At 41.5% G+C, this 17,500-nt stretch overlaps 1 protein-coding gene across 2 annotated transcripts in view; it reads left to right on the top strand.

Annotated features, from left to right (window-relative positions):
• Positions 1-183: 183 nt before the first annotated feature.
• Positions 184-17,500, top strand: part of LOC122243041 (uncharacterized) — a 24,142-nt gene continuing 6,825 nt past the window's right edge. The window contains exons 1-11 of one of the 2 annotated variants that reach the window (XM_043000504.2): positions 184-299; positions 4,551-4,669; positions 5,171-5,366; positions 5,612-6,120; positions 6,312-6,437; positions 7,733-7,816; positions 8,689-8,799; positions 8,974-9,090; positions 9,551-9,684; positions 10,031-10,135; positions 11,319-11,554. In XM_043000504.2, the coding sequence (XP_042856438.2) occupies positions 4,633-4,669; positions 5,171-5,366; positions 5,612-6,120; positions 6,312-6,437; positions 7,733-7,816; positions 8,689-8,799; positions 8,974-9,090; positions 9,551-9,684; positions 10,031-10,135; positions 11,319-11,554 (1,655 nt within the window). In that variant the 5' untranslated portion in view covers positions 184-299; positions 4,551-4,632. Of the gene's footprint in view, positions 304-4,550; positions 4,670-5,170; positions 5,367-5,611; positions 6,121-6,311; positions 6,438-7,732; positions 7,817-8,688; positions 8,800-8,973; positions 9,091-9,550; positions 9,685-10,030; positions 10,136-11,318; positions 11,555-17,500 lie in introns of both variants that reach the window. The other variant, XM_086536137.1, reaches the window with a different exon arrangement.

The raw sequence follows: 17,500 nt of genomic DNA, 5'->3' as shown, positions 1-17,500 counted from the left end.
TTCACCACACAACCTTCACCATGTCTTCATCCAAGGAAAGAAAACTAAATAGATTGCATGCGGACAGCGCAAACAAGTTAATGCCAGAAAATATAGAAAATTATAATTAAAAGATATACCATATCCCTCAGAAAATACTAAAAGGAAAAAAAATACATGATATAGAATAGCGAAAAAAGAACCATTGTACCCGCTGTCTCCCATTGTTTACATTACGCAGCTGATGGGAGTTTCGTCATTAAGGACTTTTCCTTCTTTATCATTTTTAGTTCTTTGTTCTTCCATATAACAGTGAGACAGTGAGTAAGCCATGTAAGAGATTGTTCGTATATCTGATATATGGCATTGGGTTAAAGTTATGTGAATTAGAGATTGCTTTACAGGGAAAAAATGTACGTCACGAAGTTTACATTCTTGGTGTTATTATCTTGGTAAATTGCTCTTTGTTTACGCGATCGATGGTCAAAGATTGATGAATGTTTGTTTAAGATGGACTTTTATGACGTTAGCTATTGTGACTAAATTGCATATCAACCCATTTGTTGGTCATGCTTTCTCTCGTAAAATGGATGTCACTTTGGTCTATTTTTTCGACGATGGGGAAAGTATCACTTGAGTGTGGACATTATTTCCTTTTGAATTGCTGCGTACCTAATTCGTTGAGAATTTATCAGGAAGGGGATAAAATGTTGTTAGCTGGAAATAATAAGACATTGTGCTCTTTTATTGTTCAGCATTATTGTGTGTTTGTCGTGTATATGTTATGAATTTGAGGATTGCTCATCACACCAGCATTCCTCTCCAGTTTACATCTGATATATGCCTCTTATACATACATTCATGTGGGTAAAAAATAGCCCTTTTGTAATCATTGTAAGAGTTGTGCATCTGTTTTATAGATATGTATATAGGATGTGATTAGGACCGATGATTTTTTTTACACGATCCACTCAATAGAGGCTCTTATAATTATATGATTGAATTAAACAATGGGAATAATTGCGCCATTGTTGATGATGAACATATAAGACATGCAGGTATATTAGAGATGATGTGGGTTTCCAGTCCACTGTTCTATCGTAAATAGTAAACACAGCCATTTTAAATTTCAGGGGGAGATGTTGGTTATTCGGATATCATTTGCAAGGTATGTTGCAGAAGTGCCCTATAAACTGGGACCAGGGGGGCAAAAGCCCTTGTTAGGGATTAATTCAAAAATGCAAAGTTAGGTAGTCATTGGGTTAAGATTTTGTAAGCGAAATTGCCAAGTAGGAAAGGTAGCACGAAGTGCTTTAAAAATCGTGGACTCTGTGACATGGGGTCCAGCTTGTGGTGCACGGGCATTAATTTCATATTATGTGTAGAGGTTGTTTACCAATACTTTTGTGGTATTTCGTACGCATTTGAAAATTACCTCAAATTGGATTATTAGATTCATCTTTGCTATATTTTAACTTGGATTACAAATCATTTTAGGAAAACATGGATTCTCTGCTGATTTTGAGTTTGTTTACATTTTGACGGACCATTCAAAGGAGAATGAAATTAAATGAATGGTAACAGTAGTCAGGAGCATAAAGTTAAGGTATATGATTTTATGAAAGATGTATAATTAAATCTATACATATGATACATTAAAAATACACATGTATGTACAGTATATATACACACAAAATAAGGAATATCTATACACAAATACATGATTCCTCTCATCCCGTTTGTTTTGATGTAGCATAGACTAAATTATCAACCACACATTTGTGAAATGGTTGCCAATTCTTTAACCCATTGCGGACAGGGCACCTAACAACCTAACTGGTCGACAGGGTGGGTGGTCTAAGACACTAGCGGCACTGGCTAAAGATTAGAGGGAAGTAGGAAGGGTGTTCTCCACCCTATGGGTAGTGCACACTAGCCCAAACAATATTTTCCATAAATCAATCATAAAATATGGGTTTAGGCTGACTTTGGAACCCTGTAGCTTTGGTGCTAGCACTGTTACAGCCATAATACTTCATGACTGTGTGCATGCTTCAACTAAGAACAGATCCCGATGTCGCGTCATGTACGCATTGACTCCAGTCTTTTAGGCCTAATCGGTGCCGACATGTATGTCATGATACCCATACGCAATGGGTTAACAAGGATCAAGCACAACAAATGATTCATTAACAAAAGTGAACTACCTTTTATTAATGTTTCCTGTGACTTTAATTTCTCTTACAAATTTGTCATTTAAACTGTTATTTGTCTGAAATATGATAACTCTAGAACAGTTGGTAAACCTAGAACAGTTGGTAAACCTGAAGCAACTGACACAGACTTGCCTCGCTTTTATGTTCTAGAATATCACTTTTGAGACATGTGCATGATATTGACACAGAATGGAGATGACATAGCCACAACATGGAGAAAATGCCCTAGAATATGGCTTTATCTGACATGATCTCTACATAGTTACCTGCTACCTTAAACTCATTCTTTTAGGCTTTTCTTTTAATTAACCCATCCCCGACGGGGGAATTCTAGCCTTGAATGTCCAAATGCTGGGGCGTTCGAATTATTAGGCCTAAATCAATTGAATGGCTGGCACAATACTGTGCCGCCCGGCAACTGGGCTTTTGAATGCGCGGTACACATGCTGTACCACCCGTCCTGTGTGGGTTAATAAGCCTTTTCAAGGATACAACACTATAGAGAAACAATTCAGCTTTAACCTATTTAACCAGCGGATGGCATGATTTGCTCCAAAGGCAGAGTCGGTCATAGACGCGGATGGCACCGTGCCAGATATGTAAAGCAACCATCCTACTACACAAATATTTATTTAATACCATGACCAATGAGTTAAAATGCAACCTAAATTTATATTTTATCATGAGACATGATTTTATGATAATTGCTCAAAATATATAATTTCTAAGCAATTTTGTAACTCAGTGAGTATGATGCACAGAGAGAATTGGCATGTGACTGAAAATTAAAATGGTTATGGCCCACACACTAACCCAAGAGTATGTGATGATATTATTTAGGTATTAGGATGGTTTTATATAGGTCTAATGAGAACTTGCATCATATCTACTGTTAATGATAGATGTTAGGTCAACTTGTATACTGTTGTCATGTAGTTTTAACCCATTCACGCCAGGGCGATTCCGGCTCTGAATGGTCACAGTGCTGGGGATTTTGAATGCATAGGCCTAACGCCTCGGGCCCGGGCTGTCCGCTCGCTCATCCCGAGCACTGGCCTTGACCAAATATCTCGTTGCTGGTGTCTGACGCAAAAACCGTGAAACTTGTCAGCAAGTCATCCGGCACAAATGGGTTAAGTAATTCAATCACTTGCCTAGACTTATGAATTATGGAACCACAATATTACCCAAACAGAGAGGCATATTACTTTAAACTGGTGTGGTTGATTATGGTGTGAAGTTGTCAATAATACTGTTGCTGAGATATTTTACCAATATTAACCCTCTCTGGACGGGTGGTACACTACTGTACCGCTCATTCAAAAGCCCAGTGGCCGGGCGGCACAATATTGTGCCAGCCATTTAATTGATTTAGGCCTAAGTGTTCGAAAGCTCCGGCATTGTGACATGCAAGGCTGGAATGCCCCCGTCGTGAGTGGGTTAAGATATTTCTGACTCATCCAAAGTAGCTTTGTTTTATCCAGATCCACTTGAAACTTGCTGTGATCTATGCTATAGGTTCAATATGATAGTGGCACAGTGGCATACTATGCCCGCTGCACCCTTGGTGCTATAGAAAATGACAACAAACCTCCACTATGTACATTCTGACAAGATACAGTTTGACCTGGTTCCTTATTTGATGGTAAATTGCTTGGAAGGCCTGTAAGCTCCATGTTATTTAGCAGGAGTACCAACAGGTTTAGAGGCAGTAGTGATAAGTGTGTGGTAGTTAACCACTTTAACACAGAAGTTGACAGTATATTTACAAAAGCAAGTTATTCAACAATTAGATAGTTGTTAAATGAAATAAATTGTAGCACAGTAATACAGATGTTAATCATACACAGAGCTTATTTCAGATAGACCTTTCAGAGATATCACATTTTATATTTTGGTTTACAGTCTTTATGAAATTAGCTATTGAGCTGGTTTTGCTTAAGTGTTAGCAATCCCTACATTTTAGAAGACAATGGAATAAAGTTACTATACTAACAGATTCTTTGTCCATTATAATGGTGGATCAGATTAGTACATAAAGAATATAGCAGGTGTAATAGGAAACTATAATTACATGTCCAGAGTGTAGGAAAATTGATTGTCTGATATGCCAAATTTTGGAGAGTTCATCATATGGCCTGCTAGGTGGTTTGAATTTATGTAGAATGAATCCTTAAATCTCAAAAATTGTTTTGGAAATTCCTCTCTGAAAATTTCTGTTTTTAGCACAACATACATGCTAAAGCATTGACTACTTTTATGTATATACAGGTTAAACATATTCAAAGATTTTCTGCATGTAGTTAAGGAATTTAGCAAGAACAAGTTAAATACTTCCTTTTGTTTCCTTTGCAGCTGTGAATAATGTCATTGCTGACTAATCCGAGGACCCCCTTCTTACCCTTGTGACCATCAGCATTCTGAGCAGGTTGTCAGGATGAGGGGATGTCACATGTGGATTTTCCTCACCACAGGTTAGTTTTTTGTTTTTGAGGGATACTGAGCTTTGCTTCAGTTACTCCCAAGGTGGCTACTAGGGTGTTGTGTGTTTTGTTGTGCTACAGTTGTAAAGTTCAGATTTCATTGATTGATCTGCATTGTGGAATTCATATTATTTTTTTATGACTTTGTTTAGAGCACAATTTACTTTCATACTTTATGTGAAATTTAATGAATTGCAAGATCAATAGTATGATTCATCTTTAAGATGCATGGATAGGAACCTTGTCCACATTGGTTCACATTCAGAAAAGGTGATAAGTTTTCTTTTCAGAAGTTTTGTTTTATTTCATATATTTCACACAGTACTGTGTTTGAGTTTTGCAATATGGATATATAAAATGCATTATAATGATATTCATCATTATATGGTCACTTCATTTGACTTACCATTACTTGACATTATTCAGTCTGAAGAACTTCCCATTGTCATTAGCTGTGTCACAATATGATCATATTTTTATCATCGTCATCAGTGTTGTTAGACGCATTGGTGGTGAGGGCAAACATCCATGGTGTCCTGGTGAACAAGGTTGCCTGCAAAGGAGGTCAAGCCCACTTCAACACAACCACAGGTACCATCACGTCACCCTTGCCTCCCCGAGCCCCACCTGCTCGTGTCTCCTGCTCATGGATTCTTCACAACCCTTATCAAGATTATATTATATTAAGGTAGGCTTATGGTATTGTTTGATCTTTAAGGCCTACTTCGATTACTTGATCTTTGAGGCCTACCTTGATCACTTAAAAATAAGGTTTTATTCATTTTTAAACTTTTATGGATATGTGGACTTTTTATTACAGTTAATCACTTACATTCCTTTGGTTAAAGTAGCAGCTGTTATTTCTACTTCTTGTCCTGTAGATTTATACTATATCTTTGGATTGGCTTACAATATTAAATCTGATTTCTACAGTTTTAGCATGTTTGATTTGGACCAAGACACCAAGTGTGGTAAAAAGTCACAAGACTGCTGCTCTCATCAGTGGTTAATGCTGAAGACAGAGAAACATGGAATAAGAAAGAGGAGAGACATTCTCAGCAAAGTCACAAACAACAGGAGGAAGAGCAGAGAGTCGGCGGAGGACAGTCTCAAGAGAATTATCCAGAGTCACAAATTACTCAAGGGCCACCTCTTTAAGGACATGGGAAGGATTGGCAGAAGGCGTCTTATTAACCGCCAGCTGAGTCTCCGAAACAGGAAGCGGAGTAATGACACTTCTGGGAGTAACACAACCTCGCCTCATCGCCTTAGCCAATCGCGCACTCCATTCAATCCTTCTGAGTTTACGTCAACAGGTCATGTGTGTGGGAACTCAACTCCATGGCCTATTATAACCAGGTCTCCAAAAGTTGTTGTGAAATTCTACTCAGACACCAAAGTGCGGAGGGATCACCTGGGTTTCACACTGCAGTTTTTCATAAGTGAGTTCATGATGTGCCTTTTTTTTTTTTTTTATTGACATTAATGTTTTGTGAAAATTTAGGTTATGAGATTTATTTAGTGATATTTTACTTGTAATTGGTGCAGGATTATCTTGATCATAAGAAATAAAGATAAAAATTATGATCTGACTAATATGCAGTATGATAATTTAAATACTTTTATCCTATAGGTAATAACACTGTCTGTCAAGAAGATGAATTCCAATGCTCTGATCCCAAGATCTGCTTGCCCAATGCTTGGAAGTGCAATGGCCAGGCTGAGTGCCCTGATTCGTCAGATGAGGAAAATTGTAAAGGTGTGGCTACTGTTATCCATCTTGATGTACATACTTGTAATTAATAGAACATTTATGGTTGGTATTTTTCAAAGTCTATTACAACTAGTGATTACAGGGAATTATATGAAGTGCTTTTTACTTTAATCGCAGCTGATTTTGTTATTCAATGCCTATAGATTTAATATATTGTTGGTGATCTTGTGTTTTTTGGAAAACATTAATGATGGAGTAAGATGAAAATTTAAGGGGTGATTAGCCATCAGCCATGGACCAGTTTGTTAGATTTTCTTGGTCTGCTGGGTGTACATATAGATCCGCAATGTTGTTATAGGAGTCATTGTCATTGCAGTCAGTTATCAGAAATGATTCTGCCAGAAAATTAGTTTTCTTTGGAAATTTTGTGTTAACCCATTCACGCCGGGGCGGAATTTCGCCTACTCCCGATAACGCCGGGAAGATTTCAAGCGCGCAACCGTTCGTGCCGGGGTGTTTTCCCGCTGCGCGCGGTCGCTCTGACGCTCGCAGAGCGTTTTTCACCCACCCTATCCTTATGGTTTGCGTGATTGCGTCTAAAGTGTAATCATGTATAGAAAGTAGTGCTATGTTCAGAGGATGTATATCAGTCGAAAAAGATGTTATAGCACTGTTTTTTTAGTGTTATTCTATTGAACTTTTTCCATATTCTTTACTCCTATGTTGTAATACCAATGGGAAGTGGAAGCATTCTTCTAGTGAGGTAACAAACATAGTTTTTTTTTTCATTTTTTTTTTTCTTCCTAAACGAAAAGAAAGAGAATATGAACAACCATACATGTGCATACAAGTGAATGCAAGTAACAGCAATGTTTTTTCAAGTGTCATTTTCTTTTAGTGGGGCAACAAAAAGATGTTATATAATTTTTTTTTTTTTTTTTTTTTTTTTTATTCCTCGGCCAATTACAATTGATTTTACGATAGTCTTTCTACTCAGATCATCATATTCAACAAATCAGAAACAGAAATCACCATGCCGTAATCAAGATTACGTATGTACCTGAGACGTCATTCATATTACGTTATATCCCATTTTCTACTATTTAGAAGGATAAACTAAAGTAGCTAAGACAAATCAAGTATGAAAATCGAATTGTACTAAGAATAATCTATCATTCTAATGCGGACGTTTCAGCACGTCGCTACTGGCCTCCCGGCGCGCGGGCCGAAAATGTAGCACGTGCCAGGACGTCACCCGGGTCCGGGGCTTTTTTCGACCACGTGTCAGCACGTCAACCGGCGCGAATGGGTTAAGGTTGTTATACCAGTCTTTGTTTCAGCTGGTTGTCCTGGTTTGAGTGACGAGCAGCATTGTGATGGCTGGTGGCACTGTCCCAAGGGGGAAGATGAGCTTGGTTGCTTTGGTAAGTGTGGATGTTGTAGTTTTAGGGGAAGCAAAGATATACAGGGAGAAGAAAGTAGTAAGGAAAGACTGAACATGATTCAAGAAGAAAAAGTGAAAGTAAATGATAGATAAGATAATAAGTAACAAAGATAAAGAAGTATATTGGAAGAACATTATGGTTGTTTTTGATGGGGTCAGATCACTTTCGCACTGCATTTTTTTTTTCTTAAATATTAGCTAGTTATTCCTTCAGTGGTGTAACTAACACGTCATACCAAATGATAATTAGTATCACTTTACTTATATATTACACATTGACTCATATATCATACTATAAGTCTATAAAAGCATAGAAAATAGATCTTAAGATGCCCAACCCCAGCAGAAAATATTAAGAAATGGCCAATCTCAGAAGGTTCAATGAATGGGATTGGTGGAAATTTGGTCTTGACAAGTACTTTTTAACATTGGAACTTTTAAAATCCTGTTTTATTATTTTAGCCAATAATGACAGATAACATCTGTAAATGCCATAGCAAGGGTGGGCCAGAATTTAGATGGGTCCTCTATATGGCTTGACATTTCAGGCTACTCTCATATACATGTGTAGTTTTACAGCTCTGATGTTGCTAGCTTTCAAGATATAGCCATCCAAACACTGTTTTTTATTTTTTTTTTATAGGAAAGCAGTAAGTTGCTTATTTGGTATATAAGACATAAGGGGAAAAATCATCATTCTTTAATTTTTGTCTCTATTGGGCAACCTTTATGTTAATTGTACTGGAGTAGCTAGTACGCTTGGGTCACTTCCCAATGCTGTTAGTTTACATTATATTTTCTAAGGATTTTTTACTCATTATAATGAGAAATGCACCTCATTCTTTTTTACAGGTTGCGATGCAGATGAGTGGTGGTGTGGGGAAGGGTCAGACTGCTACAAGGCCTCTAGGCGCTGTAATGGAATAGCAGATTGTCGTAACAAAGCTGATGAAATCTATTGCAGTAAGTTTTCTTTTATTTAATTGTTCTAGTTTTTTTTGTTTGTTAGTTTCTTCAGTATAGTTGGATTGTTGTTGCTTTAATATCATGATTTTTAAAAAATGTTCTAGTGTTAAATGCAGCTTGATATCAACTTTCTAGAGAAGTACTTATTCAAGCAATTATTTTTTCCCACAGGTTGCCTCTTCAATCAGACACAGTGTTCACCCAATTCTGAGTTTTGTTATGACCATAAAACTCAGCGTTGCGATGGAGTCTTGCACTGCCCAGGAGGAGAGGATGAATTAGACTGTGGTAAGCATTAAAGAATTGATCTGTCTATGTCTCAGTAGCATGTTTTTAGAGTGATTTTATTACTTCAGTGAAAGAGGTTCTGTTTTTGTCAGCATTTATAAGTTTGTCAGCATGGCTATACTAAGAGTTCTTCACAGATTATTTTGAAATGGTGGGTTGCCAATGCACCAGGGATGAATTTATTAGGTTTTGGTATTTCTCTGAATCAGTGTTTGGATTCAAGATGAAATCTAAGGTTTCATGATGATCATGGAGATTCATACAAAAAATTGGGAGTAGGATATTAATTTTTTTTAAACATTTTTGGCTAGATTTCACCATCAGGACATGGGAATTATCATGTAATGGTGGAGGTTTATGCACTCTGAATGCTTTGTTTTTTCTTTATATGAAAATTATTAGACTAAAAGAATAATTTATAATGCTCAATATTTACAGATAAAACATTCTATATTTCCAGGTCAGTGTATGCAAATGATAACTTGTGGTGGAGGTGGTGGCTGTTACACACCCGCTCAGAGGTGTGATGGGGCTTCACAGTGTGGTGATGGCTCAGATGAAGCTTCTTGCACTCCACAGCTATGTCATCCACAGGTGAAACTCTTATAATTTTTGATAGTATAGTATCATTATATGTTTTTAACATGTTAGATAGAATCATAAAATTATATTTATTTTTTAAAGAAAAATGTACAAAAAGAGAGTTTTCTGGCATATATGTATATGTATCTTTATAATGCTATGTTTATGTATCTTCCCTAATGTCAGTCTCTTTTACCTATATAAGAGATTGAACAATATACATATATGATAATTTATTTGGTAATTGGAAGTTTAAAAAAATATATGTAATTTACTTTGGGAAGATAGGAGTAGGAAATACAAATACAAATATTTATGCAAGACATTCTTCCTAATTGCCTAGTTTACCTATTTACAGCATGGTGCCTTTTTGTGTGCAAACCGGCACTGCATTCGTGAAGCTTGGAGGTGTGACCAGTTTGATGATTGTGGTGATGCCAGTGATGAAGAGGATTGCCACAGAGTATGTGTTTGTTACTGTTTAGATTTTGCTTTTAATTATTGCTATTGTTCATGAAAATCAATTGCTTGATCAGTTATTTACTTTTCTTTTTTAAGGTACAGGGTTCTTTACAAGTACTGAAGATCAGTTTGCCAGTATGTTGGCATAAGTACAGGGTATATAAAGGGAAATGATATATATAATCAGATTATACATTATAGGTCCATGCTGCCTGAAAGTAAATGGAATATTGTGTTTTATCACAACATAATTTTATTCTCAGAATTGCATTTTAACCCCTTGACCACTAAGAGGTACTCAATAAAAGAACCTCAGGATCTGTAATGAATCCAACATCAAAAATCTTATTCTACCAACAACCCATCCAAGCCAGTACTTAGGCTTAAGGTGGCAGGCCAGTTATGGCTGATCTGTCTCAAAGGGCACTAATTGGTATAGACCAAGGGAAACTCTGAGTTACTACTATGTTGTCAGGGCAGATGGCATTATCCAAAGGATAGTGGCATAGACATAGATATTGGAGACTATTTCTTCTGTTTTATATGTAAATAAAACTCCAAAGCTCATGAATTTAGTTCATTATGTGAACATTTTATACCATTCTCATCAGGCCAGGATCCAGATTAATTATTTACAATATTGAAATATTGAAAGATATGAAAAGGATGTTCCAAAACTGTGACAAATGTTTCCCAGAATTTTCACTTTTCTCTATCAAAATAATATAAATGATCATAGAGAAGTGAAAAAAGGCAAAACATGGCAGAATTGCCACAGATCAGATTTAGTAATGTATTTGCCATGTTAAAATTAAATAGGTTGAGATATAATTCAGATAAATTATTATTTCTAGGACAAAGATGTTATGTCATTTACCATACTAATTGGAACAAGTTCACTGATTCCATATTAATATCTGTTAACATTAATGCCTTTTTTGCTAATTGTGGTAAGAGTAATGAATACTAGGTGTGGTTATACTTTATATATTTGGCAGAAGGATTGATATTCTCACTGGATACTAGAGCCATTTCGGCCGCTCTTCAAAAAATTTTGCTGTTCAGTTGGACAATTACTAACAATATTTTTGTATTGCTTCAGTAGAGTCTTACATAAAAGCAAAATACTTATTATCAAATTCATTCCTTCTTCCCAGTAAAATTGAGACAAGACCTCTTTTCAGAATTCAGTGATTGTGGCTGCTGCTATGGGAGGTCTGGTATGTTCCCTGCTCTTAGTGATTGCTGTGGGCTGCACATGTAGGCTGTATGCTCTGCGTGTAGGCCTTGGGCGCCAACACAGCTACCAGAGTGGCCGGCGCTCCACCCCGCTTGCCCCACTGTCTCGCCTTGAGCAGCACCTGCTTCAGAGGGAGCCGCCACCATCATACTCTGTGGCCATCAATGATCCATCTACATCGTTAGTGTTTAATATATTTTTTTGACCTTAGACCTTACTGTGTATTAATTCTTGTCAGGTAACAGAAACTGATCAAAGCTAAGTGCAATAGTAGATTGTCAAAGTGAAGGAATCTAGCTGTGGTTATACTTTAATCATGTCCAAAAAAGTCACTAGAATATATGTCACAGCATTTAGAAAGTGCAAAGGATCCTGCTCAAGTAAAATCTTTTTAATCTGTACTTTCTGGCTGGATTTTATAATTTCATATTCCTCCATTAACCCTCTCGTGATGGGTGGTACAACACTACCGCGCATATTAGGCCTGTTCGCTGGGGACGCGATATGGCGTCGCTTATTTAACTGATTTAGGCCTATGCGTTCGAGAGCCCCGGCATTGTGACATGCAAGGCTGGAATGCCCTCGTCGTGAATGGGTTAACCCTCTCTGGACGGGTGGTACACCACGGGTACCGTGCATTCAAGGCCCGTTCGCAGTTCAGTTCAGTTCAGACAGATATGCGAAGACGTCGCTTCGCCCGGGCTATATGCTCAAGGCGGCCCGGCCTCTGCCAGCTATGAGTGCTGACTCATCTTATCTAATCTTATCTGATCATCATCGCTGATTCAATTCAGCTCAGTTCAGAGAGATTTTGCGAAGACGTCGCTTCGCCCGGGTTGTGTGGTAGGGGTAGCCCGGTCTCTATTGGCTATAAGTGCTGACTCATCTGATCATCATAACTGAACTTTTACCGTGGCGGTCGGATTGCCTGTAGGCGCTCCAGTTGCCAGGGGGCTAATGACAGGCATAGCCGTCTAACCCGCCCGGCGGCTGTCGTCTCTGGGCCCTGCCTGAGGAAGCGAGTGTGCTCGCATTCCATCAGGTAGTGCTCTAATTTGGCGTCCGGCGCGCCACAATACTCACAGCGTCGCTCATCTTGCCCAATAGTGGGGATGATTTGCCACGCACAAGGGTAGCCTATTCTCAGTCTGTGCAGACTGACTTCAGCACACCTTGATATTCTGGGAGAGAGTATCAGCGACTCATAGCCTGTGGCGTTTGAGTACCAGCTGGCCGAGGGGGAGGTTCTCGCTTCCTCTCTGTGTCGCTGCAGGGCACCGACCTGCCCTGCAACCATCGTTTTACGCCTTAGCAGTTCCCGGCTAGGATGCACCACAAGATCACTCAAGGGTTTCTTCCTGCCTTCCTCCGCTAACCTGTCAGCTACGTCATTCCCTTCAATACCAACATGGCTTGGGATCCAGTTGATGATGATGCGTCTTCCCTGATCCAGGATTCTCTGAGCAATGGTGAGAATCGAGGTTACCAGGTAAACGTTATCAAGGGGCGTGCTTTGTTGCAGGCTGTCAATGGCGGCCCTAGAGTCTGTGTGTATAACAACATGCCCGTCCGTCTGGGCTGCATGGGCTAGGGCTCCCATAATTGCTACTGCCTCTGCCTGGAGCGAGGAGGCATTGTCTGATACCCGCATAGCTTTCTCTATGCCCCTTGCTGCAAAACCGGCGCCTGCAGTGCGGGTGGTGGGGTCTACAGAACCATCCGTGAAGTAGGTTTTACTGTTCAGCGGCGTGATTGCTGTAATGTTCCTCTCCGCCTCAGCCTTCAATAGAGGCGGTGAGTACTGCGTTTTTCTTCTTGATAGACTCATGACAGAGAACTCTATCAAGGATCGTGCCCACGGCGGGGCTGAGACATAGTCAGGGTGGGGATGGTCCATGCCCTTGATCAGTAGTGTCTCTTTGAGCTCAAAGCGTTTCAGCACTCTGGTTGTTTGAGACAGCCAGGTGTTGTTAGCAAAGAGTTCTTGGTTTTGTGCAAGCCGACGCTGCACACTCTGTCTTAGCTGCGAGTCCAGTGGGGACTGTAGGACATTTGCAAGGAACTGGGCCGCCATCTGATCAATCCGGGTGTCCAGGGGAAAGAGTTTGGCCTCCAGGAGGAGGTTAGTAACCTTAGCCCACCCAGGGGCACCCAGAATAATCCTGGCGGCTTCGTTTTGCATTATGTCGAGTCTTTTCCTGAGTCCAGGTTTTACTGTGATCAGGGCGACGGAGGCGTAGTCCACAATGGGACGGACAGCGTGCACGTAAAAAGATCTTAGTACGCGGTGTCCAGCCCCTAAGCGCCGCCCAGACAGAGCTCTCATGACAGAGAGCCTTGCCTTGGTCCGGTCTAAGAGATGTTTGATCTCGGAGCGGAAGGTGAGGTTCTTATCGAGCCATACCCCCAAGTATTGGTAGACGTGTACCCACTCAAGCTCTAGACCTTGGACTCGCAGTCTTTGATCACAGACATCATGTTTCAGCGCCATTGCCTTCGATTTGGCTGCTGAGATCTTAAGCCCGACTCTGCAGCATTCCTCAGTTATTAGGTCCAGACAACGCTGGGCCTTTCTGACTGGATTCACATTTCTTCTCCCAGTGGAGATAATTGCTAGATCATCTGCATATGAAATGATCGTGCACCCCGCTGGGAGTGGAATGTCGAGAATGTTTAACATGAGGATGTTGAACAGGGCCGGGCTAAGGACCCCTCCTTGAGGGGTGCCATTCTCTAGAGGCAAATGCCTGGAAAGGTGACCTTGGGACTTCACTCTGGCAGTTCTGTTCCGAAAGTAATCGCCAATCCAGGCAAGCAGCCTGCCTTTGATTCCCTTGCGGATCAGGATCTCCTGAATGGCTAACGGGTTTGCCAGTTCAAAAGCCTTCTCCAGGTCAAGGAAGACAATGACAGCGCTGCTGTTGCTGACAGTGCTCAGTAAGGTGGCAATGCTGTGGGTAGTGCTCTTGCCCCTTGTGAACCCGTGTAGGTGTTCATGTGGAGGTCCCAGCTTCCATTGGAGCCGATTCAGTACCATTTTCTCTGCTGTCTTTCCTAGACAGCTAAGCAGGGAGATGGGGCGGTACCGTCCTGGCTCCTTTGGTTTGGGGACGGGAATTATATCAGCCCTCTTCCAGCACTGTGGCAGTGAGGAAGTTTCCCAGGACTTGTTGATGAGATGCAAAAGTGCAAGCTCACCTTCATGTCCTAGGTGGGAAATGATGGGGTGGGAGATCCCATCGCTACCCGGGGCTGACCGGGAACTGGACTTGTATGTTCGCCGTAATTCCCTCAGAGAGAACATGGCTTCTGTATCATCAGGCTCGACCGCCTTTTCTCTGATGAGGGCATGCCTGCCTGGGAGCAGTTGTTCTTGGCATGCCCTCAGCTCTGCTGGTAGTCCGACGCTACTTGTTCTAGCAGAGAACTCGAGTGCCAGTCTCTCCGCCTCCGACCGCGGGTCATGGTGGGTCTTTTTGGGGGCTGAGCGATTCGTGGCCCGTCTGATACGGTTCCACAATTCTGATAGGGAGGTTTGGTGGCCAAAGGACTCACACCACTCCAGCTACTTTTCCTGCTTTAACCTCTTAGCAGTTTCCTGAGCATCCCTGAGAGCCTCTCTTAGAAGAGTGTGGTTCTCGGGAGTTCTCTGTCTGCGAAAGTGTCTTCTGCACATATTGATTCTGTGGTTAACCTCCTTAATCTCATCATTGTAGTACCAGGCGTCCTTGAAACACCTGGACCACTGACGAGTTTTGGGGATGGTTTCTGAGGCTGCCTCGTCTATGACATTTACTAGTCTGGCCTCAAGTATGTCCACATTATCATTAAGTGAGGAGTCACTGGTTCTGAGGCACACGGCCAGAGCCTCCTGGAAGGCTTTCCAGTTGGCTCTTTCCACCTTCCATCGAGGATTGTGCTGGGGCATGGGTGCCGGGCCAGCATCCAAGATGGTGGTGACTATCCCATAATGATCGCTCGTGGCAGTGTTGTCCACAGACCAACTAATTCTCTCGACCAGAGCCGCAGTGACAAAGGTGAGGTCAAGGACCCCCCCGCCAACATGCGTAGGCTCCTGGCTATTGAGAAGAGCAATCTCTGGGCATGACTCTAGCACCTCGGCTATATGGCAGCCTGCCATATCACGTCTCTGAGTGGGAGCCAGTATAGGGTGGTGGGCATTAAAGTCCCCCCCTATAAGAATTAGCTCATGTGCTGCAGCAGCACAGGCTTCACTGATATCTAAGCCCCTACAGTTTGGCCTACTGTATACATTGTACAGCTTGAGAGGACCCCCGGCCAAATGGATCTCAACAGCAAGGGATTCGACACCTTCTCCGCACTGCCCAGGATCGGCAATCAGGGAGCAGGGGATAGTCGACTTCACAAGGGTAATCAGGCCTCTGGTACCTTGCGTACTCGGTAGCACAAAGGGATGATATCCCGAGAAGCGTACAGATTCCCCTGTTAGCGTCTCTTGGAGCATGACAACATCAATGTTCCGAGATCGCACGATCGCGTGGAGAAGGGCGGCCCTAGGGGAGAAGCTGTTGATGTTCCACTGCAGTATGCTTAAGTTAGTGGCCATAGTGCTTGTCTGCGTTCACTAAGTCATTGACGTCAAGGTATTCGGTCTCTGTGTCCGACGCCCCCGTGTGGGTAACGTCAGACATTTCGGAGTCTGACAACTCCTTGGTGAGTTCCACACTGAGTGTGATTTCCTCACTTGACTCGTCACTGTCGTCAGGACAGGTCGAGTTGGAAGGGCTGGGTCTCCTGGGAGGTGGAGTATTCCTGGTCGCCTTGGCCTTCTTTTTGGGTGGCCTTGGCTTCCTCACCCTTTGGGGTTTGGGCGCAGGCTCTGCCAGTGTGGTCTTGGCCGCAGGTTTGTCGGGGAGACAGGGCTCGCCCTGAGTTGGGGTGGGAGAAGGAGTCTCGCCCTGAGTTGGAGGGGGAGTTGTGGCCTTGGGCCTCATGTCCTTTTCCTTCAGGGCATTGACGGTCTGAGTCATTGCCGTCATGGCTATCTCGACTGCCTTCTCCGTCTCCTCGCTGGTCCTTCCCAATGCCGTCGCAACTGCTGTGACAACTGTCTTCAGCAGGAGCGTCAAGTCCTTCTCTGTGAACAAAGTCGGACTCTCCGCTCTTGGGGTAGCCTTTGAGGTGTTCCCAGACCCCTTCCGGGTCTGTTTCCGACTTGGAACATCCACCAGCGCCGGGAACTCTTTTGTGTTGGAGGCGTCCGGTGCTGGTTTCGCTTTGGGCGGTGCTTCCTTCCTCTTAGGAGGGGGGGGAGCCCTTACCCCTTTGTTCTGCCCCCAGACATACGTGCCTAGACCCCGTTCGCAGGGTGATGTCATATGGCGTTGTTTATTTAACTGATTTAGGCCTATGTGTTCCAGAGCCCCGGCATTGTAAAATGCAATGCTGGAATGCCCCCGTCATGAGTGGGTTGACATAACTTTTTCACTAAGTTTCTGGCCTACAGCTGTTAGTTGCATTTTTACTAGCCTAAAATAACTGGATTCAGGCATCGGTTAAGTAATGAGAATTTGTAGCAGAGGTGCCAACTAATTTGAGTTTTATGCAATCATAATCACGATTTCAGTGCATACAATGCAAATTTATATCTCTAATTTATTACAATGTTTTATTTTTTTACCATTTTATGTGTTTGGAATAATACAGCCAGTATGTGGTGAAAATCATGCATACCGTATTTTCTGCCCTATAGCAAGTACACAAAAGTGACCCTACATGCAGTATGCCCATGCAGTGATGGCCAAGATAAGGTCAATCCCTGTAGGTGAAAGATAGTGGTAGTGGTATATTTTTTCTTTATTTAACCCATTTACTGATTATTTACCAAATGCTACTCCTGCTGTGAAGGTAACAAGTGCACACAACTTCCACGGGTGAGACTTTTCCCAGTACAATGCCAGGCTGCACTTAAACGAAAAGAAGAACAATATGAATAATCATACATGTACATATGAGTATGTACATGTACCTTGTGACATGACGTGATATCATGGGTAATCGACAAATTAGAAGTAGTATTGCATTAGTATTTTTTTTCTTTATTTTATTTCTTAGCCACCCATTTGATTTTACAACAATTTTTCG

Source organism: Penaeus japonicus, unplaced genomic scaffold, assembly GCF_977035675.1.
Source record: "Penaeus japonicus unplaced genomic scaffold, GWHDUDI00000001_assembly GWHDUDI00000004, whole genome shotgun sequence".
NCBI lineage: Eukaryota > Metazoa > Arthropoda > Malacostraca > Decapoda > Penaeidae > Penaeus > Penaeus japonicus.
This window is presented reverse-complemented; position numbering and strand designations above follow the sequence as displayed.